The 24,131-nt window shown below is 45.2% G+C and overlaps 1 protein-coding gene across 1 annotated transcript; it reads right to left on the bottom strand.

Moving 5' to 3' along the window:
- Window positions 1-6,344: 6,344 nt before the first annotated feature.
- rtn2a (reticulon 2a) lies at window positions 6,345-22,710 on the bottom strand. The gene is given in 10 exon segments (XM_061216336.1): window positions 6,345-6,530; window positions 6,763-6,821; window positions 8,149-8,195; window positions 8,695-8,764; window positions 10,875-11,013; window positions 12,105-12,312; window positions 17,611-17,805; window positions 19,409-20,236; window positions 20,933-20,986; window positions 22,653-22,710. Coding segments are annotated over 10 exon segments (1,740 nt in total). The 3' UTR covers window positions 6,345-6,448.
- Between the last annotated feature and the right edge of the window lie 1,421 nt (window positions 22,711-24,131).

The following is a 24,131-nucleotide window of genomic DNA, read 5'->3' as shown; positions in this document are numbered from 1 at the left end:
TTCCAGTACGTGGCCTGTCTAAAGAAAAACAAACACAGACACGGCTAATAATAAATATAACATCACCCCACCGCTAATACCAAACTCCACTCCCGTTCCTACATGGTTTGTAGCAAAGTCAACACACCGTATGCTTATCTTTGACTGTATTGGGAAGGAGAGTCATTCAGTGGCTGTAGTTTGGGCTCCATGGCCACTGTTATTTTAATTCCTGGAAATGAGAATACACCACACAAATCGCACTGGAGTGGATGGGTACGGCAAAGCACCCAAAGAGCCTATATCATCAGACGTGCAATGCATTGGCAACCTGTTTCCCCAAATATTCCTGTAAGAAGTTATCCAGTCTAGTCTCCGGACGGGTGGCGTGTAAACAACTTTCTGAGGTAGTTCAGAATCTCTACACAACTGTTGCACTTAAAATGAGAAACTCCGTGGCCTATATAGCAGTTTTGGTGTGCTTAGTCACAAGGGCTGGAAACATTCCCAAAACTCTCTCACAGTTGGCTCCAGTCTATAAACATATTCTCGACTGTATTTAGTGACGTAGAGGCCTATAAATTAAACCGTTGCGAGGGTATTCTGAATCACAGCCTGCGATGCCACCAGGCATCTCAACACTCAAAACAATGCCTGTGAACTCTCAGAGTAACACAGGAGAACGTACCAAAAAGTGCAAGCATCAGGCAGTTGGGGATTTGCGTCAAACCCTGACATCTATCGCCACCTTGTGGACAAAGCCTGGCCTATGACAAGCTGCGCAGGATTTCATTTTCTCCGAAAATTAATATTTGTCTCTTTTGAGCAGTGGCTCCTAACCGCTGTCCTGGGGACCCCTTTTGTATTCTCGTTTTTGTTCCGACCACATTTGTATTCCCAGAATTTTAACAAACTGTACTTAATTAGCTGCCTTTCATATTTAGCTATTTCTTAAGTCACATTTTGTCAGAAATGGCTATGCATGCCATGAAGAAGAAACATCATATGTTCACATAAATTTTTGTGCTATATTGCACACAATTATATGAAGATGTCATTTAAAAAAAAAAGTGATCAAGTTAAAGACTTCAGAGAATCAATAAGCTCCCAACTAGGCTGTTGGTCTTTCATATTTTTCCCCTTAAACGTATTAACACAATATTGTTATTTCTTTTTTAATTTTAGCACCCATGTGTCAACTTTTTCACAAATTAGGAATCTATTTATTCACCTCAGTCTTTGGTTTGATCAGTGAAATATTTTTCTTACTTCTGATGAACACACAGTCTGTTAGATAAGTTTCCTGCGATCTGATTGGTTCGCCCCACAATAGGATGGCACAGATGGTGCAGCAAGGAAATCCTGGGTTCGAATCCCGGTCGGCCGGGGCCTCTCTGTGTGGAGTTTACATGTTCTCCCCATGCTCGCGTGGGTTTCCTCCAGGTACTCCACTTTCCTCCCACAGTCCAAAGACATGCAGGCTAGGCTGATTTGAGAGTCTAAATTGCCCGTGGGTATGAGTGTGTGAGTGAATGGTGTGTGTACCCTGTGATGGACTGGTGACCTGTCCAGGGTGTATTCCTGCCTTTCGCCCAATGTATGCTGGGATAGGCTCCAGCCCCCTGCGACCCTGTTCAGTGGCAGTCGGAGGGTTGCCGGTTCGATCCCCTGCCCAGGCTGTGTCGTACAGCGCTTTGGATAAAGTCGCTATATAAATGCCAACCATTTACCATTTAAACACTATATGAATATGGGAGATGTATACTTAGGCATACTTAGCTATTTCGAACATAATGTGGTTACTTCCGACAAATCATGATCTTGGGTATGTGGGGCTTCAATTGGAGATTGCTATTCAGTCATCTGACCTATAATACGCATGACACTGGTAGAACCAATCACAAACGTTTTACTTATCAAGGTCTTGAATGAAGACTGGTTACAGTAATTACGAGACCTTAGAATTACAAGGTTCTAACTGACATTTTTGATTAAAAAAAAATGAGTGTCATTAATATGTTGTTTACAGGGAACTAAATATACACTCAGCGAGCATTTAATTAGGTATTTATTAAACCTATTTTTTAGACTTATTGATATTCTGCTGCTGTGGCCTATCCACTTAGAGGTCTGACACATTGTGTGTTCAGAAATGCTCTTCTGCATACCACTGTTGTAATGTGTGGTTGATTGAACGATGAAGTGTGCTGTACAAAAACACATTTCCCTTGATTCAATTAAATGCAGGTAATGTACATGCAATTCGTAATCAATTACAAAAAAAAAAAAAAAGTGTTTCAAGTGATTAAAAAATACAGCTTTCCAAGATGCTTAATTTATTTAGTGAGTATATGTGTATCCCTGCATATCTAACATTACAAAACAGATCTTAAAACATTTCCAAATTTATGACAGCTGCACAAGACAGCTTGTAAAGTTTTGACTTTCCACTGGTCAGGAAATTTAGAATTAATGCTTCTGATATAAATGTCCACCATTACTAAAAAGGCTGTAGATTCCTTCCACTCCACCAGGGGGTACTCTTATTTCAGGCACAAGACTCAAAGGGTGGCATCTGATGGAAATCCAGCTGCTCTCTCCCAGCCAGCCACAGGCAATATTAAAGCTTGTCTTGTTTCTCATTACATTCGTTCCAAGACCAATTCTGATTGACTGACCGAAGATTGTCGGTTTCACTTTTCCCCAGGGAAAAACATTTTCATTATATCTCCTTTAAGGTAGAGCAAACCCATTTTGTTTTTTGGTATGCATTGGATTGACAGGCTATGTTCCTCTGCTTGGCCTAAGCCACCCATGTCACAGCCTGTGTCAGAGCCTATGGTCACAGGTCAGGGGATTGGACTTTGTGACAAGAGGCCTGGAGTGAGTGACCAATCAGACTTACTAATGCCTGAGGAGGTGGGGGCATCACCAGTCACAACACTGATTGGATCAAAAGGGCCTTTAGCCTTACTCAGTTTCCAGGTCAATGAGATCAGAACAGGAACAGCCTTCTCAGAAACTCATCGGATGGGGTAAAGCTGTTAAGGACAAAAGCAAAAAATAAACCCACAGGAAGATGATCCGTGTAACTTCACACCTTGGCGGTATTTTTGATATGTGTCGTGTTCATATGCCATGACTCCTACACTGCAGGTTATAGTTGATAATCTCAATAAAAACCATTGTGATTGGAGAGCAAATGCTTACTGGTATAAAGGAGGGAAACTGCACAGTGGATGCAAGTTATCATTGGGGTGCTGGAGGGAACTAAGAACCATGGGTAGGTTCAGTCCTCCACAGGTCCAAGCGACCAGGATCTGCTCTTGCACTGGGTTCATCCATTGCATAAATCATGTAGATTAACTTCTGTCATTGGGAATACTATATTAGCAAATTATTAAATGATGCTTTAAAGGAGACGCATGGCTTTTCAGATGCGTAATGCACAGTGTTGCATTCATCTTACACAGTTTTCAGACCCCGCCCCTCTGTTCATCTGCCTGATTCGTGGATAGCAGGGAGAGTCAATGCCGTTTAAATTAATTCCATCCATTCCAAACCAGATTCATATTACATTTGTGAATTGACATAAAATGCCAGTAACATTCCACAAAGAATCTTGAGTTGCTGAATATAATTTAAGTTCATTTCTTGTACTGACTTAATTGAAATGCTTTTTTCAACCACGATGGGATTGATCACCTTGGAGACCAAGTGTGTGAAAATATGCCACATACGTGAGAGAGCCCTGGTATTTGTGGGAACCTGCTAGCCTGAATAGCTATACAAGGACAGTAGAGCTGTTCAGGAAAATGATGTTTTCTGATAAAAACAACTGTATCACTGATTCTATAAACCCCAAATATCAGCTCCATATTCTTAAAGGTATATTTAACTTTCTGTTTTTTCAAAGATATTATTTCATTTTTTGCATGTGTCAATTGGTCCAGACAGTTTTTGTGTGTGACATAGGATAGTTCTGAAATTTCTGGTGACCAGGTGGCTTTAGAATGGCTGGTCTCTGGGCAATCCTGGGCTTGTGGTTTAAAGCAACAAAATACAATTTAGTAACTTCAAACAGCTTGCACAGTGATCACAGTGTTATATTCCAGAGGCTATACCCACAGCACATTCATTTTATAGCATTTGCTCACAATTATGAATCTAGAAATCTGTTTTTATTTAATGCTGGCACTTCATGCTGGCATTTCAAAAGCAGTGCAAGCTCTTCACTCCCAAAGACCAGAGACGCATTGTTTACAGGCAGCTGGTCTGGTCAAGGGGCAGCTTTCACACTGCCTGTGTCCATGGATGCCTAGCGTTAGCCAAGCTTCTTACAAACAGAAAGTTTAACTGTGATTATTTAATGCCTATGAAACAGATGAGAGTGCCTACATTCCCAAACCTTATTTATGTCACGCTGAACTTACAGATGAGGAGTTGCAGCAGACAGTGAAGAGCTAATGTGAATTGTCATGCTAATATCCCTTTAGCCACATTTAACCGGGGTTTGTCTAAAGGCATTTGGTGACCGAGGTGGTAGAAGTGACATGAAGATGTTTGTCATTGTTTTTAATTGTTGTTTTCCAATCAAAAAGATTTTCCAGAATTTGTGCAGAATTTTCTTTAAGATTTTCCATAAAGAGGATGAGGCAGAATCGCAGAATCGCGACGGTGACCTTGGCTTTATCGTCTGCGTGAAGAATAAAGTCTGATATTCTGGAAGGTTCTGCCTCATCCTCTTTATTGAAAATCTTTAAAGAAAATTCTGCACAAAGCTTGTTTGAAAGAACCTTTAAAATACTGATATCGGAACCACAACATTTTCTCCACAAGTCTGATTTGCAGAGCATGAAGCACTTTCAGCTCTGTGGGTTTGTTGCTATTTTGAGGTCCTCTCTCACATACACCAATTTAATTCGCTGCTGTTTAGTACTGTTGATATAAGAAGCTGCATCACTTCTTCCCTGCAGTGCAGCAGTCTCAAGCTTCTATGCATGAAAATAAACAGTTCCCACAGAAGATAAGATGAACGTTTTACACATAAACGCATACAACTTCTGGAGACATAACATTGCTGGAAAGGCAGCTTTGGAGTTACCTGAATTCCGTATGTATTCTTGCTTTAATTAAAGCACAAACATTTGTAAAGTTGGCAGGTCATGAGCTATTGCTGTTAGTATCTAAAAATATCCTTCATTGAACACAAAAATGGTCTGTGCGGCAATTGACGAACCATAATTGAAATCACATCACAATCTGCAAAAAATAAACTATCCGTATAACATTGAAATATCAAATTTTTTTAGCATTACAAAAATCCAATTTGATGCATATTATGAACATTCAGAGTAGAGCAGGCTAAATACAATACCTGGCAAAGAATAGTTTTTCTTTGGATACACCTTTCCATGAATATTCAAACCATAATATAACACCAGCAACTCCTGTAGCTAATCAGTGCATCTTGGAGATAGAAAGAGGAAAGGCTCTACTCAAACCACCCTGTCTAGCACCAACAATCATTCCATGGTCAAAGTCACTTAGATCACATTTTTTCTCCATTCTGATGGTTGATGTGAACATTAACAGAAGCTCCTGACCTGTATCTGTATGCTTTTATGCATTTCGCTGCTGCCACGATTGGCTGATTAGATAATTGCAAGAATATGTAGGTGTAGCGGTGTTCCTAATAAAGTGCTCAGTGAGTGTATATTCTGTTGGTGTGTGAGTGTCGGGCATGGGAAGGAAGCACAGGAAAAGAAAATAACAATGCAGTTTAATAGCACTCTTAGGTAACAGGGTCAGCGTGCTGCAAATCCAAACTCTGCTCCTCGTTTCGCCCTGGGTGGCAGAGGACCGAGTTCCTTGACCTCTGATCCAGGGGTTCCCAGCTCGTCAGCCCACAGATTGTGTTCTCAGTGCGGACCGAGCCGACTCAAGTTACCATGGGTTTCAGGGAGCTCGCAGGTTCTGTACTTAAAGCTCACCACGTGATTACTTCATTGAAGTCATTATTTTAACGGGAGGTCCAGAGGCCTGATTGTCCAGATCTTCAACAGTCACTGTTAAAAGAGGCTTCTGCACCGTGCAACCTACAGGAACTCATTGGCCAATGAGGACTGGTCTGGTCTCACCTCACTGGATGGGAGTTTTCCGCTTCACTTGACCAGTTGAGACACTTTTGGCACCCGAGTGGGCGTTGAAAGACTTATGAGGAGCACAAATTCAGGCTCCCGGCAAAACTCTCTTTTTTTTTTTTTTTTTGGAAAAACAACAACACCACTCCAACACCCAGATCCCTACATATGCCCTCCCCTCTCCCAACCCCTGCTGATTCACAAGCCCCGCCCATAACCCACCCACTGCTCACTCCCAACACACAGACCGGAACCCTAACCACAGGCTACTGGTTAAGACATGTGAGTGACAGCCTGTAGCCCCTCCTCTCTTTCCCGCCGTCTCTTCATTGCGTTTTGGGTTTGGCGCCACCGGGGGTGGAGTCAGAGTCATGGGGGCGACCGCCTCCGTGGACCAGTCTTTGAAGTCTGCGGAAGAACAGGTAGGCTTCAGGGAGAATTACCAACAGTGTGGGTTTCATTTACGGCGCAAGACTAAATATTACTGTATGATACTACACATCGTGTGGCATCCATTATTTAATTACCTGGTTATGATGTAAAAGAGAAAAGGCAAAGGATTCTGTAAACGTCACAAGATGTGACAAGAGCTATTTGTCAGATATTTCAATGTTATGCCAACAGGGGGCGCCATACTCACATCTCTTTGATGTTGTCCACATTAGCTTTGGCTTTGGCCAAAAAGCCATCAACCTGCGCCTGCCAAACAAACAGAGGTGTAACTGAACTGCATTTGTCCAAATGCTGCTCCAGCTGACCAATGGCGGAGTAGCACATATCCCGTTTCAGTGACATCATAAAGTGCTAGGAGTCCCATTGGAGTAAGGGTTGCAGAGCACATTGCTAAATATAGCGTGAGTCGGTTCTATCAGTGAAACAGTCATTGCACACATTCATATTCAAATAGCAATTTGCTTATGTTCCAAAGGCACTAAAATAAAAACCTTCCCTTATTGTTATGGGTAGTGACAGCACCAAGCTGTGGCACAGCATCACTGATTTTATTTTTAATAGAATAATTTGCTCAATACTTCAGCCAGCCCTGTGGTGCATGTAGCCAGAACTCCGCTGACATTAACGGGAAGCATATGGAGGCACAGGGCCGCTTTAGCAGGTGGGCGCTGTGCCACAGCGGGTGGAGGGGTGGAGGTGGCGCCACCCAGTAAAGCTGGTCACACACGGTACTGCAGGCACCAACATCAGAGCAGAGAGACAGACCGGTAACAAACCCGAGAGCATCAGGTTTCACGGTCCTACATTCATTACTATCCTCTGCCACTTGTCACCAGACCGCACTAACCAATCACCCTGGCCCTGCTCCCAATTAATCCAATCGTGACACGGATGTCAACGCTGTCGATTCAGTCAAGCCCCTTCAGCATTTTCACGGCATACGTGAGATGGTGCCATGTGAAATTAAATCTTAATGTCAGGAAGGAGGTGTGATCTTACAGAATTTTACTGGGTTCTCCAGATGAGGAACCACAAAGATTGTGGAACCCACACTCATAACCTGAAGTATGGTTTGAACCACATGATTAAATTCTTTTTCATGGTAGTCCGGTCCTTTACTTGACTGACTTTATACTTTTTCTATGACCAGCAGCCAGTTACACTTATACTTTGAGTTGAGCGCATTTTTTGTTGTAACTTTTTAAACCACATAATCCCCAGAGCCACCTTGACACCCAGAACCTTAAAAACACCTCGACACCCTGAACCTTTAAAACACATCGACACCCTGAACCTTTAAAACACCTTGACACCCAGAACCTTTAAAACACCTTGACACCCAGAACCTTTATAACACCTCGACACCCAGAACCTTAAAAACACCTTGACACCCAAAACCTTCAAAAAACCTTGACACCCAGAAGCTGCAGGACACTCCGACACCCAGAACTTTCAGAACACCATGACACTCAGAACCTTCAGAACATCTCGACGCCCAGAACCTTCAGAACACACAGCACAACAGTAACATTAGCCCAGAACACACAGCACAACAGCAACATTAGCCTCTTACCTGGTACTGTTTATAGAAGAGTGGGAGGGAGAAGAGACAGATCACAGCTAGCAGATGGTAAAGGAGAAGAAGGAGAAACAGCTCAGTTATTCTTGCACTGTTGGAGTAAACAGAACTGACAAAAGTACTATTGCATTGAAACCTGCGTATGACAAGGATATAAACTGGCTATCATTTTCATCACTGTTATTGCTACCTAAATATTTTTCCATATGTGCCGTGTATCATCATAACTTAAAGCTATCAGTGGACTAAATGTAGACACAGCAGTGTGGTGCTGGAAACTGAAGTGTCATTATGAGTAGATTTGTCGCAAGTAGCCTATAACAGCAGTAGGAAAAGTGGTATGAGTGCAGATTCGAGGCAAAAAAAATGGAGCAGCAATTTGAACACAAGGGTTGTGAGTGTGATCTCACAATGAACAGAAGTGAAGTGATTGTGACATCAGTGTGAATGAAAGAGAAATGATTGTGATGTCTGTGCTGAACGGAACAGAATCCATTGTGATGTCAGTGCTGAATTAATATTTTGGGGGCAGGGTCTTACCAATAATCAAAAGAGTAAGGCCATTGAAGACATCTCCTAAGTAGGTCAGCAGGTACATCAGCAGCAGGAACTGACAAGACACACCAAAAACACAAACCATGAGAATTATACTGGCACACAACATAGCCATCATTCACAAACCCCTCCCACAATCCCGTTAAATCACCCCTCACGAGCAACCTGATGCCCCGTGTTTCATGTTACAGTTATAGCGTTCTTGGTGGCACAGAAGTAAGCATGTCAATGCTAAATAGCAGTACAGTCACTGGAGCAGAGATTACATTGCACATGTCCTTCTCAACGCAGAACCTGACTCAAGATTTCTCTCAGTGAACAAAATGTCTCTGTCCCTTCTCTCTGGGTAGAAGGTCACACATGTCTCATGTCACATACCTCTAAGGTTAGAGTTGAATATATGTGGTGTGTGTGCATAAATATACCTGAAAAATCAGAGAGAGGATCTAGCAAGCTCTGCCTTTGCACTATCCAGTGCACTGAGGTTTATATTTCCACAGGTTGCACAGTTTTTGTGGCTAAGGAAATCACATACTGTAGCTCTGCTAGCATTGGATAGATATAGCAAATGTACGTCATATTGCAGTGAATTTTACTGCAATGTGCTGTGACCTGTGCCAATAATTATAAATAGAGAAATTTCATTCATGATGTACATCGGACTACAAAGTAAACTAGAGAGAGGCAGAGAGAGAGAGAGAGAGAGAGAGAGAGAGAAAGAGAGAGAGAAAGAGAGAGAGAGGGAGAAAGAGAGCTTTTTGGAGGAAGATTGTTGGAGGAAGGCTAAAAGGGGAAAGATGGATGAAAGAAAGTGGGGTATGAATTGACAGAGCAGAAGAGTGGAAATGATGAAAAGATATAGCTTTACTTTCCGACTCTTCCCCGCTGTGCTTACGGCAATTATCTCTAGAGCCTTCAGCAGGGCAGCAGCCAGGGACAGGGCTCAGTCTGGGGGCAGTGTTTTGATGTCTGCGAGCGGGACCCACTGTGGTCAATTTGGTTCTGCTCAGAGAGCAGGCTAATGAATCTAATATGAGGACATACAGGGGAAAGAACAGCCTAATGCCAGACTGCAGAATGAGAGCCGTAATCAGACAACAGCAAGACCGTGAGCAGGGAGAGAGAGAGAGAGAGCAGGGAGAGAGAGGAAGACTGTGAGCAGGGAGAGAGATTGAGAGCAGGGAGAGAGAGGAAGACCGTGAGCAGGGAGAGAGAGGAAGCGGGGAGAGAGAGGGTCAGAGAATTGCATCATCTTTTCGTCTCAAGAAAAGAACAATGAGCAATGCCCATTCCCGAACATATAGACATGACCATTACTCATAGTTTTTTTATGAATGATGGCATCGTCTATGTTTTAGAGGATAGGGAGAGAGGGAAGGAGACAGAGAGAGAGAGAGAGAGATATCTGCGGCACTGTTTTTGTCTTGCATTGAGGTCTGAGACCAAATATTTTCTCTCTCCCTCGCTCTCACTCGAGAAAAAATATTAGCTTGTGCTATGTTTGATTTGCTTGACAAGATAAATATTCTTACCCCATTGGCAAATCTTGGTAAATCTTGAAATCTCTCACTTCATTATGAGCATTAATTATGTATTATTTAGCAAAAAAGATATAGATATAAGACTAAAATACGAGATTTTTTTTGCAGTGTGTGTGATCAATCATTTCCAATATACTGTCATTAATACTCATAGGGAGCTATCCTCTAAAAGAATAGCCATTGACGCTCACAGGAAGGTGTTGTGCTAGTAGAGGAGCCTACAGCCCACATCCACAAATCACATTACAGTTATACACATCTTCTCAGTACAAGAAGTGCATCAGCACTTTGTACCATTGATACTTTTTTTTTAAATGACAATATCATGTGAGTATTCGTTTTTCTCTTTTCTGTACACATACTATATGTGTCTCATATTGTACTGTATTCTTACATCAACTTTTTTAAATTTTATAGTGCTGTTTTGGCAACACTGCTGGTTTGTCCTGCCAATGAAGCTTAATAGAATTGGATTGGATTGGACTGGACTGAAATACTGAAGGAACGAAAAGTGTTTTTGGGACTCTGCATTTCGAAGCCAACCGCAGATCACAGCCCTCGACAGCCCCGCTGGACCTTGTCGTGCCACTGAGTGCGCATTCCTGTTTAGAGTCGCTGCCTCACCTTCAGAGAGTCGAGCAGGTTGCCAACGAACAGGAGGCGCTTGAACTCTGCGATGGCGGACGTCATCATGACGATGAAGCGCTCCATGTATGTCCCTGCCTGCTCCGCGGACAGGGTGATGTCCATGTCCAGATACGACCTGGAGAGAGAGGGAGAGGGAGAGAGAGGGGGGGGAGGTAGAGAGGGAGGGGGAGAGAGGGTGGGAGGGAGAGAGAGAGGGAGAGAGAGAGAGAGAGAGAGGGAGTGTGTGAAACAAATGAGTACTCACATGCGCGCACACACACACGCATACGCACTCCATATACAAAGTGCTTATCATAGATAATGGTATTTGCCAAACACTCTATGACAACACATTGAAAGAAAACATGGCTGAGAGGCTACCAAAGAAAAAATACTACATATATACAAGGAATTTGGATTTCTCATGACTATTGTCCAATTTAATACAGTTAAGAGAGTTAAAAGAATACAGTTGAGACAATGAAATAATTGTAAAGCAATTAGCAAAACCATAGCTAATCAATGATGCAAATTGGCTTGTGCTTTGAACCTTTGACAGTCATTTTGAAACCTGCTTTAGGTTTAAGTGATGAGAGACCACATTTAATAACAAGTATTCCATGTGGGGTGACAATGTTTAATTCAAATGATTTTGTGTGAAGATATTCAAGTGATTAAAAGCACCAGTCTTGAATCAGTTCCATCGACAAGGGCTGCTTGCGAAGACAGATAATTACTACTACAATTACAGCCAGCTGCAAAAATGTATTTTGGTGTTTAAGCTCCATTTATGCCTCAGACAATCCTCCACATAATAATGAACGTAGACAAGATGAAAATGGCGATGCAAACACTTGAAAATTAACTGCTGTCACAATGAAGTCAGGTGTGATAAATCTTAATAAGTCTTAATAAATGTTTTAGTGTTGTAATGGGAAAAAAAAATAAAAATCTCCCGCTTGAGTTGAAAATATTAGTGCTCAGTGTTTGCTTGACAGTGGGACAGAACAGTATATTTAGGGCCTAACCTTAAGACTGTTGGATTGTGGGACAGAACAATAATTTAGGGCCTTACCACAACTGTTAAACTGCTTGACAAGGGAGGACAGAACAGGTGTTTTGGGCCTAACAATAAAACCTTTGTAAGGGGGTACAGAACAGGTTAGGACTTAACCGTAAGACAGTTGTAAGGGGGGACAGGACAGGCGTTTCGGGCCCTAAACTTACTGGAAGGGGTGCTTGCCGTCGTTCCACTGGAGGGCCTGCAGGACCTTGAAGTACAGACGCACGGCGATGGTGAAGCACATGGCCACCAGGGACAGGGTGGAGATCACGCTGATGATGCTGAGCTGGAACAGGGACAGCAGCCCCACCACCAGGCCCGTGAACACCATGCCCGTCCGCTCCATGTCCCGCCAGTACAACAGATCAGTCACTGCGGGCCGGAGAGCGGGAGACAAGGGTTAGGGTGGAGGAGAAGCGGAGGGTGGGGAGGTTTGAGATTTCAGCAGTTCAGACCAGCTCCCAGCTAGACATGGTTTAGCTGGTTGAGCAGTTCAGACCAGCTCCCAGCTTGACATGGTTTAGCTGGTTGAACAGTTCAGACCAGCACCCAGCTTCACATGGTTTAGCTGGTAGAGCAGTTCAGACCAGCTCCCAGCTAGACATGGTTTAGCTGGTTGAGCAGTTCAGACCAGCTCCCAGCTAGACATAGTTTAGCTGGTTGAGCAGTTCAGACCAGCTCCCAGCTTCACATGGTTTAGCTGGTTGAGCAGTTCAGACCAGCTCCCAGCTGGACATGGTTTAGTACAGAGAGATATTTCATGAAATAATACAGATTTGACCCAGAGATCAAGAGCGTCAGTGTAGAGGCCAGGAGAAGTGCTTTGGCAGCTCTGAGGGGTGGGCGCTCGTTTGGCCAGGCCTCACACCTCTCTCACTCGCCCGCACTTCTGAACAGGCAGCAGCCAGGCCTGGCAGCCATTTTAACCTGAAGTGTGGAAAGGCCTCTGGGTGGCCAAGCCCGGGGCTGTCTCAAAGAGCAAGGATCAGAGCCGGAGGAATTCAGCCCCAGATAAATATAGGCAGACACAGGGTGGGGGAGGGGGGCTCGTGGGAGGGGGGCAGGAGACCCAGAAAATGAGCGTTGCTTCTAAAAGCACCTGCTGCCAGTCCTCAATCGTGCCCCCCACCCCCCCTCTCCCAAGCCTGCCCTGATCCCTACTCCCTCACTCCACAGTGTTCCCACCCCAGCCTTGACAGCAGGTCTCTGGAGCCTACTTGGACTGCGGGTTCTAAATTTGACAGGACCCACCCGCCCCTCCACCCTACCCCCCTTTCCCTGCATCCCTCCCCCCCTCTACATTCATTCACAGTCTGCCAGACTTCAGTCAAACTGCTATTCTGACATTTAACGTCGACAGTATTAAACAACTATACCAACAGTGGTGGCAGCCATATCAGCGCCGTTTACAATTTGATTAATTTCTCTGGAGAGCTGTGCATGTATACTATTAGCCCTCAACCACCCCCACCCCCACCAAGGGGCTAGGCTGTCCATCACTGCTTCCAGCCAACTGACACACCAGGCTGGAAACAACGCACAGCCCGGATAAGCTCTTACCCCTTTAATGTGTAAGATCACAAATACGCGATTACAATGTTCACGACTCATCATTTGAGACCACAGGTAAGCCCCTGAGGCCACAGTTAAAAATAAGTGCTACTTCACCATTCTAATGCTGATGTAATAATCACTACTGGTCATTAAAAGTAATGGAGTTGGGCTTCCCACTTTGAAAAACATTCCAGAAACCTGACCTTCAAAGAGGTAATGACATTAAACATTCTAGCACATGTAATACAGTATGCACAGCCAACAGCAGCACTGTAATCTCACCTCTATCATACAGAGAAACCATTAACTACAGGAAGTACAAATAACTAAAAATAACTAAAAAGGTGACAGTCATTCCTCTGACCTGTAATGCCTCAAACAAAAGGGTTACATTCCCCCCCCGACAAACATAGTTTGGCGAGTGACTTTCAGAGATCGCTGAAGAGAAATTCTCGCTATTATTTGCTAGTCAATGTTAAGGGCAAATGTTGAATCAATCCTGACGCGTGTCTTTTGACGACACACCGAAGAGATGATCAACACGTTCACTATTCGCGAAGCGTTATTTTGGCCACTGATAAAACGAGTGGGCACACTCTCCCATTGGCTTATGTCCGCTGCCAGGAAAAGAGCTGGACACTGACCAGCAGGGCCAGCGGGCCACCCAGCAGAGCTACCTGCCGTACACACAAAGCCTTTGAGACCACAAAGCACCCTGCAGTTAAAAATAAACGCCACTTTATCATTCTCACCAATTCGCCTACGTATCGACACCTATATTTAGTCTCATTTTGACTGTTATGGCTGAGAGGCTACCAAAATCCATCTCCATGGCAACGAGGCAAGGCCTGGACTGTGACAATGCCTGCAGGAGCAGGGCTCTTGCCACAGAATGCGTATTGCGGAGAGAGAGGGCGAGTTTCACATATACTCAGATCCCAGCTGGTCACCAAAATGGCTGCATCCCCAGTGTGAGCTGAGCCAGGTGGAAATCGAGGGTGTGGCATATTACGATTATAACCACAGCCATAGAGCACCGTTACACATACACACACACGCTCACACACAGACTCAGAGCACTCACGCTCACACACAGCTCTCACGCGCACACACTCACACACCCCCACTGTGACACGATCACATTCCCACATACGCACAATCTTACACACGCCCACAATCTCATGCACACTCTCTCTCATGCACGCTAACAGCAATTCCAACTTCTACCGCTGTCATTGCCAAAGGTAACACCCTGGACTGGGCTCACAGAGATTTCCAAGTACCAGGTATCTATCCCTGTGCCTAATCCAAACACACCCACAATCTCACCCCACATCTGCCCCAAACACACCCTCAGCCTCAATGCTGCACCTACTCCAAACGCACCCTGTCTCACCCCCCCACCTGCCCCAAACACACACACAGTGAGTCCTCCAAACACACCCATAGTCTCACTCCCACCTGCCAAACAGCAGTCTCAACGCTGCAACATTCGGACAGCAGCTGCACACCCCCAGCAACACAGACAATGCCCTCTAACTCCATACGGTTCAGAGGGGATCTCAGTGCACCCCCCCTGTGTAACCCCTACACAGCCAGGCCCCACTGAGTGTACGGCACCAAAAACGCAGCTCTCTCTATCAGGGGAGACCTGCAGACCCTCCTCAGATCGACCCCAGAGAAGCGCCGCAGGTTCCTGGGTGGGCACTCCGCTGCTCCACTGCCCCCTCTTCACACAGAGCCTCACCTTTACTGGACATCGTTGCGGTTGGTCGGCAGTGCCTCGTCTCTGACCCTCTCAGTGCTCTGTGACTCTCAGTCGGAGTTCCCCTTTTCTCTGACCCTCTCGCAGTGCTCTGTGACTCTCAGTCGGAGTTCCCCTTTTCTCTGACCCTCTCAGTTCAGACCGGTCTCTCTGCTCACAGGGCTACTTCTGGACGCAACTGCCCTGTCAGCAGTAAGCAGCCCTGCCGGACTAATTATATCTGTCCAAGAGTACCCGCCCCCTCAAACACACACACACACACTGTTCTGAAACACACACACCCCCGCGCAAACACGTGCACACACACAATACGTAGACTCCTGAGAAACACAAAAACACACTCTTCTGAAACTCACATATACACCCGTATTCCGATAATACCCCCTGCCATAAACATGTGCACACACATACAGTACATATGTACAGTATACTCCTGGAGCACATAAGACATATACACCCACCTTACTGCATTACAAAATACAATGCACATAAAACACAAACGCCTGAAAGACAATATGCACAAACACATCATCCACTTCAAACCTAATGTCCCATTTGGGAGTACGCCAAGCCGTGAATCACCTGGTACGGAGGCCGTTTTGAAAGGCCACGAACGCCGCGTGCACACAGCCACTTGACTTTCTGTCATAATATCCTCCTGAGGACCCAGCAGAAAAAAGGTCCCGTATTTACTTTTTTACATAATACAAGGGTCAAGGGGATGCTAAAGAAAATACGTTGCATTGAAAATATTTTCGAAAATATTTCATTCAATGACCCTTGTAGTGTAGTGGTTTCAGCATATTAAAGTAAATATATGTATATATATATATATATATATATATATATATATATATATTTATATATATATACACTCAGTGCTCACATTATTAGGTATGTATTTGACTTATTTTTTAGACTTATTAAACTGCTGCTGTAGCCTATCACCTTACAGGTTTGACACATTCAGAACGACAGCTGAACCACGTCTGCATGCTCTTATGCATTTAGTTGCTGCCACATGATTGGCTGATTAAATATTTGCATTAACAAGCTGGTGTACAGGACTACCTAATAAATTGCTCACTGAAGTGTAGTTCTTCAGATAAGGACCAGAGACTCATGTCCCCTACGAGGGAGAAAAATGAATCGCTGCATCGCAGGAGGATAAAGATGGAAGGGAAAGCCCAAGGCAAGTAATAAGAGTCAGTCCATTTTGAGACACTGATTCCTCCCTGCTGCCTCATCAGTGCTGAGTCTGGGGGCCACAGAAAAGCTGTAGTACACAACTCTTCTCCTCTCTCTCCTTCTGTCCGCCAGGGTGAGGTGCTCGGCCTCGGATATTTCCGTCACCTTCACCCCCCTTTCTTTCTCTCATTCTCTCTCCTTCCACCCCCCCCTCTCTCAATTTCTCTCATTCTCTCTCTTTCCACCCCCCCCCTCTCATTTTCTCTCCTATGTGAGCATTGACAGGAGCTTCAGTTTCACAGAGAAGAAGCGGGGACCTCTTTCAGATCCTCAGTGCCTAGCTGGCCCCTTCTTCAGCTGGTCCCGGGGGGGTCATCGCCATGGAGACAATGGAGCACTCCACTGGCTGCGACTCAAACATCGATACCAGGCGCCTTGTCGCGCCCCAGGGAGGTATGGGTAATACCTTTGTGAGCGAATCAGTGAATGCCTCCACCTTTCTAAATCGGGAGCAGACTTGATGACTAGTTGATTAATTTGTTTGTCGTGGCCATTTAAAGTATAGTGCTCAGGTCGCTGTGGACCTGGGATCTATTCAAACTGCATTTAGCTGGGAGGCATTTGTAATATGGAATGGGTTTTTTGTTTGCTCTTGATTGACACCATTCCATTCAAAGGAAATATTTATATTCCTGCTGTGTCAATGCAGCAAAGGTGTTCAGCTCAATGTGTACATCTCAGCAGAGGCTACAGCTCACTAATAAGGCTAATTATCCACCAGCTTGGATTATCAAAAGAAAGATCCGGAATGTGTGGGCAGTTTTTTTTTTTTTTTTTTTACAAATGTAAATAGAGAATGTTTATTAGCTATTTTTAAATATAGCCTACATTTCTATGTGTATTAGAATTACATTTTAGCCACGGAGATCCACATTTTAGCTATATTATTTACAAGTATCAACTGTCTCTACACACAGAATTTAGCCATATTCTTAGTCATTCTGGCACTGCTTTGATCCTACTGTCGGAGGAGGTCAGTACAGTGCTGTGAGGCTTCAGAAAGAGTGTCCTTCATCGAATGCACGCGAGATCACAATGAAAATCAATGCAGAACCAACAGCAGATTGTTTCAAATATCTTAGTAAAAAACAGACAATGTTTACCTGATACCTGGAGGCACCTCCCCCCACCCTCTGATAGGTCCGACGCTGTGAGCCGCTGCTCGCTGTCTGGCTCTTCCTGAGTGGTCTGGCCAATAGAGGAAGTGGAGACGGATGATGTCATCTCAGTGATGTCACTTCCCGGCTTTTGCACAGACGTGAGCAGTGCCGTCGTGGTTTCCGTAGCAACAAGGGGGTCTGTTACGAGGAACAATTTCAGGGTAAATAAGAGACATACTCATTACATTATTATCGCATAACTCATTCAAAAAAGGTATACCAGTGTATAGTCCTTGAACAGTACACCAGGATACCTTGTTGATGTCCTGACATTACATTACATTTACATTATTGGCATTTGGCAGACGCTCTTATCCAGAGCGACGTACAGTTGATTAGACTAAGCAGGAGACAATCCTCCCCTGGAGCAATGGTTAAGGGCCTTGCTCAAGGGCCCAACGGCTGTGCAGATCTTATTGTGGCTACACCGGGATTAGAACCACCGACCTTGTGTGTCCCAGTCATTTACCTTAACCACTACGCTACAGGCCGCCCAGACGTTGCAAAGGTAAGCCGTCTTAACAAATACATGGAGTCAGGCTGGCCTAACTATATTTCTTCATTGTATTTGTTTCGGAATTCACAAACGCTGAAATAAAATGCAAAATAGACCAGATTGGGTGAGTGTAAGGCACAATGATAACACAAATCAACAGATCAGTATTAATTGCCAAGAGAGAAAAAAACCTTGACTGGTGTTTTGGAAACCATGGGAACCACTGTAAGATGGGGTTATGACTTCAATAAAATGCATCGCTCTATGAAAAATGAATTGGGTTTCTTGAATATGAATGTTAAAAAAAACATGTTAGCTCATTTAACAACAGAAATAACAACATACCACAACATTGACACAAAACCTCCTGAATCTGGGCATTATGAGAACAAAGCATGATAGAGATCTCAGAAATTATTGCCTATTTGCCTGCGTAGACTGTTTAAATGCCACAGAACACTAAGTTCTGCTTTTCTAAGTGGTGTTAGCTGTTCAAATCCTGCATTTGCCATCAACTGGAAAATGAATCATGCAGAATTTCAGGGGGTTTTAGACAAAGGGGAGGATGATCTCACAGGGTCACGGTCTCGGATCTGAAGTGATATTGTGCTGTGTTTGATTTCATGGAGCGCTGCTGTGTGAGTCACACCATAGCCGTAGACCACGCTGTGATCTCATTTCCACCCAGGCAGCTGTAACATTGCCACATGCTATCAGTAATCAAGAGGCCGGTCCTGCAGTCACAAGAGGATGATGGCATTTGTAGTTTTTGCATATTATTTCCATGGGCTGCCTTAATCTTTTTAGTGTGCTAAAAATGGCAATCAAATGCTGTTTCGCCGGAGGAATTTTTTTACGTGCCTCTATCAGTAGTCATCTCTGAGGATTCATTTCTCAGACTGAATGAACAACGCCACCTCTCTGAGCTTCTCTCCATTCCAACCCGTCAATCATCCTTCATCAGCTCAAACAACCACGACCCAAAGGAAGATTCAGCCAGCATGACTCAAGCACACACACACACACATACACATACACCCAGCTCAAGCAACTCATGAATAATGAAATCCACCAGGAGCACACAACTTAAAAGCACAAGACACCAATAAATGACAGCTGTATGTATAATTTATAAGGCCCTTTTTCACTAGTGCCCTTAGTGTGTCATATATTCCAGTGAAAATGATGTGCACGCTCTCTTGTGATTTGGAGGGTATTCCCTTGCCCCCCCTCCCACCCCCTCACCTGCGAAGCTGTCTTTTTGGCTGTCGTGATGAAGGCTTGAGGTCTCCTCTTCCTCTCTGCGCGGGCTGTCCCCACCATTGCTTTGAGGCTCTGGATCAGAGCAATGGGACGGGGGTTGGATTCTCAGTTCTAGATTGGGTTCGGACGGGGGCTGGATTCTCAGTTCTAGATTGGGTTCGGACGGGGGCTGGATTCTCAGTTCTAGATTGGGTTCGGACGGGGGCTGGATTCTCAGTTCTAGATTGGGTTCGGACAGGGGCTGAATTCTCAGCTCTAGATTGGGTTCAGATGGGGGCTGGATTCTCAGTTCGAGATTGGGTTCAGATGGGGGCTGGATTCTCAGTTCTAGATTGGGTTCGGACGGGGGCTGGATTCTCAGTTCTAGATTGGGTTGGGACGGGGGCGGCATTCTCAGTTCTAGATTGGGTAGCTGTTGGGATGACTGTTGGGGTTCCTCCGCCTCCTCCTCATCCTCATCCTCCTCCTCCTCCTCCTCCTCCTCCCCCTCCCCCGGCAGGAAGGCCCGCTGTTCCCACTCGAGTTCGGGGGACTCCGGGGGCATCAGGCTTTCGTCCGTGTCCGCGCGGTTCAGCGAGGCCCGCCCCGCTCGAGCCCCGCCCCTGCGCCGGCCCCCTCCCGCGGAGTCGCGCCGGGAGGCCCCGCCCCCCTCGGCCTCGGTGAAGGCGATGTAGGAGAAGGTGAGCTCGAAGGAGTTCTGTCGCGGGGTCCCCCACACCGACGGGCTGCTGGTGCCCCCCTCGTCGTACTCATCCTCGGACCACTCCCTCGCCGTCTGCAGCTCCGGGAAGTCCGACTCCTCATTCCCACCTGCGTCCGCCAAGAGAGACACTTTTCACCCTCAAACTCGTGCTTTTAAACCAATTTTTTCATCAATATTTTATTTTTCCATCCCAGGGGAGCCCAATTATATTTGTAGACCAGAATATACATTATATGCAGACAAGAACGCTCCCCCCTCCAAAGCACACAGAGGCTGCAGACACACTGGGGAGACTGCAGACAGTTCCAGGTACCACAGCCCTCTCCATCCGCACCCAGATGAACTGTCATGGACGGGCATAATTAACAGCTTTGTATATTTTTGATAATCTGATATTGTATTCCTACAGCACTAACAAAGAGATTGCATACCAACCGTACTGGTCTCGGATTTAATATTTCTCAATGTATAACCGAATAGTAACCTAATTATCGAGGAGAGGAGCATGAAAACTCGGCAGTGTACGAGTAAAAGGTGATAGCTGCCGTTCTGTTAGCTGTGAAAGTCTTCAGCGGAACTGGTGCTCGTATGTTTCAATGCTTATTACACTCAGTTACTCGCAACCACCCACTTTAAACTTTCCACCACTTTAAACTGGCAACCTCCCAACCTCCCATAATCATAATAATGTATACTGGAGTTTGCCAGTAGAAAAACAACTTCAGCTAATCACAAATGATGGTCACAATATGCTCAGCTACTGGTGGGGCTTCAAGAAGTTTGAGTCCCACGTTACTTCTTACCATCAGTGCAGGGAGGAGTGGAGTCAGGTGTGGAGGAAACTGACCCGAATTCCTCTGGAAGGAGACAGAGGAAGAGAGAGACAGAGAGAGAGAGGCAGAGAGATAGAGACAGACAGACAGAGACAGAGAGAGAGAGGGAGAGAGAGAGAGAGAGAGAGAGAGAAAGTTAGAGATTCTATTAGCACTGTCTTGTCGTCAGTCTGTTGCTGTGAAACAACTGTAAATTGGTCCCTTGCACTGAAGCATGTCTGTGTAGGGGGGGTGTCAACTGTGAAAAGCAGGCTAAAAGCACAACATTCTCACAGTGGAAGTCCTGTGTTTAAGCTGTGTTACCAGACAGCAGGCAAACTGTCAGATTGTTCTGGGCCTGGGAGGAAGACATCAGTCATTCCGACTGGATGCCATGAAGTTCCACGGTGGGTGAGTACAACACCAACAGGTGATTCCCACACATGATAGACCTTGCCAATTATATCCTGTCCAAACCGATAACATAACTGATAGCAGGGTTGTAATTAAGATAGAAATATTTATTCCCACTCTCCATTTTACTAACTGCAGGCATGGCAAAAGTCAAAACTAATCAACCAAACCCAGAACCCAGCCTTGACTAAACAGATTGTTCTGATTCGAAGCGGAAACCATTGAACATCAACATCATTGGGGGTAATAATAATAATAATAATAAAAACACTCCAAAATACAAGGAGCTTAGTTTTAGGTTTGCAGGCTTCAAATAGGGGAAAGCAAAGACTTCCTTTCGTCACAATAAAATTAAGACAACAACCTTCCAGTGGCAACAGAAACATCCAACATGGATTCAGGAAATTTAACAATTAAGAGGTTATTTTTCAAGAAGCCCCTAGCCTACAACCAGCAACCTTTTCCGGCTCACGAGCCACTGCCAAAGCATCATTGTAAGTCTAATCCAATATTTGGCCTTTCAGCCGAATGCTATCTGGTTACGCGCGTAGCTCGATGAGGGGGGAAAATGGCGCCACCCATCACAACCATCTGGCCCGGACGCCTCGTCCACAGCTGCCGGTTCACTTCCATCAATTTATTTCCGGAGAGGAAGCTAGCGGGGGCCCTGTCATCAAACCGCTCATGAATAAATAAGAAGGGCCAGCCGGCGGCCTACGCAACGCACTTCATCTCTAAACGCCTGTCTTCACTGCGGCTAGGGGAGTTCGCCGTGATGTTAGCAGCCAACATGTACCCTCTTACTACCCCGAATGGAAGAGGCCTTAGCGATGCTAGCTTTGGAGTGTATCATAAATCAGCCAGCAATGTTCAAGGATAGTAACACCACCGCAAATGCAACACAGATACACACCACACATATACATACACACACACACACACAGAAACACACACGCACTCACACGCAGATGAAACGCGTACACACACACACTGAAAATACTGGAACTGACAGCAGCACATGAGCATCAGTGGAATAAACAGTAATGATAAAAGGTGTATCCTCCTGTCCTCCCTGCAGTTGAGTAGCGCTACAGGATGTGTTTACGCTTCCAGGCACAGAACAGAGGGAGGGAGGGAGGGTGAGAGACACAGAGAGAGACAGGGAGAGAGAGAGAGAGAGAGAGACAGGGAGAGAGAGAGAGAGAGAGAGAGGAATTCAACGTTAAAAGCAGATCCGCAGATAGACGGAGAGACGCACAGGTAGGCAGGCAGATTGAAAGAGAAAGGCGGTACGCACTGCAGTGGGAGAATCCTAGAACCTGTCCCATGCTCCATCAAGGCACCGCTGGGCCCATTCAGACTGCCGTGCCCCCTTCCGTCCCGGCTGGTCTCTCCGCTGGATCTCCCTCTCGCTCACTCCCTCTTTCGTCCCCCTCCCCTCCTCCTCTTCCTTGTTCCTCCAGTGCTCTGCCGTCACTCTCTCTCTCTAATGCACAGCACACACCCTCCCTCTCCTCCTCTCCAATGCCCCTCCCTCCCCTTTTTGCTCTCTCTTCATCACCACAACGACTGCAGGAGAGCAGAGCAGGGCAGAGAGAGAGAGAGAGAGAGAGAGAGAGAGATACAGGGAGAGAGAGAGGGAGAGATGTAGGGAGAGAGAGATATGCAGGGAGAGAGAAATATTGTGTATGTGTACTGGTATTTTTTTCTTGCTGTTCAGGCCCAGCTGTTTGTGTGTACATCTCTCTGCAGGAGGGCAGTTCCCTGCCTGTTCTTTGTTTGAATGCATGTCCTCCTTTGTTCTCTAATTCCTGGCAAGCGACAAAAAGAAACACAAACCCACAAACAAAAATAAAGCCATTTATATACAGTATGAATGGATTAATAAACAAACTAAATATGAACCATGCACACTTTTCACAGGGGAGCAAACATTTATATTTCAGATGCCAAGAACATCACATTGATTCATAATGCAATAGACAACACAAAGCCACATACAATAACAATAATCATGTACTAATAAACATTCCCCACACACGCTCTTGAGCACTCTGCTTGTTTAACCATTATAAAAGGATGCTCAGCGAATTTGCATGGTGCCTCAGTGCTGCTCTAGGGCCCTCTTGTGAGAGCTACACTACAGACAGGAGTGATCACGTGACACGTCACGTGACCCTTGCAGCAGAACAGAGGCAACCTCAGACCAAGGACACTGCCTTGCAGCATTGACCAGCAGTCTGCTTCAACACAGGGGTCACACCAGGGGAAGGGTTTCTACCCGAATGCCATTCACAGTCCTGTTATGACTGGGGGAGGAATATCACAGCGGTTTTAACACTTATTTCCTGATTTAGGGATTAACATGGAGGTAAAAACACATTTTCCATATTTTAGATTTTGAACAGAGGAGAATCCTCCAGGAAGGGAATTAGCCTATCATTTCTCATTTTGATGTACACATTATTTACCAAGAAATATACAATTGGTATATAATGGTGATTCTCATTACTTGTCAAGTGCAGCAGAAAAGTCTGCTTGCCTACATCCTTATATCTGCCTTAAGCATGTACTGCCATCCACTGAAAACATGTGCGGACCACAAATCCAGGCAGCCCAGTACTAAGTGATACATTGCCACAGCGAGGGATTAAAGTTCCCCACCGTGACGTCATCACACCCTGCGTTGGTATTCCAAGGTTTTAATCCCTGGGATTGCCGGGCTGTTACGAAACGCAGACGTGCCCATTTACCCCACTGGTGGATATCTACTGTA

Source organism: Conger conger, chromosome 13 (genome assembly GCF_963514075.1).
Source record: "Conger conger chromosome 13, fConCon1.1, whole genome shotgun sequence".
In the NCBI taxonomy this organism is placed as follows: Eukaryota; Metazoa; Chordata; class Actinopteri; order Anguilliformes; family Congridae; genus Conger; species Conger conger.
The sequence above is the reverse complement of the archived record's forward strand: the minus strand, read 5'-3'. Positions and strand labels throughout refer to the sequence as shown.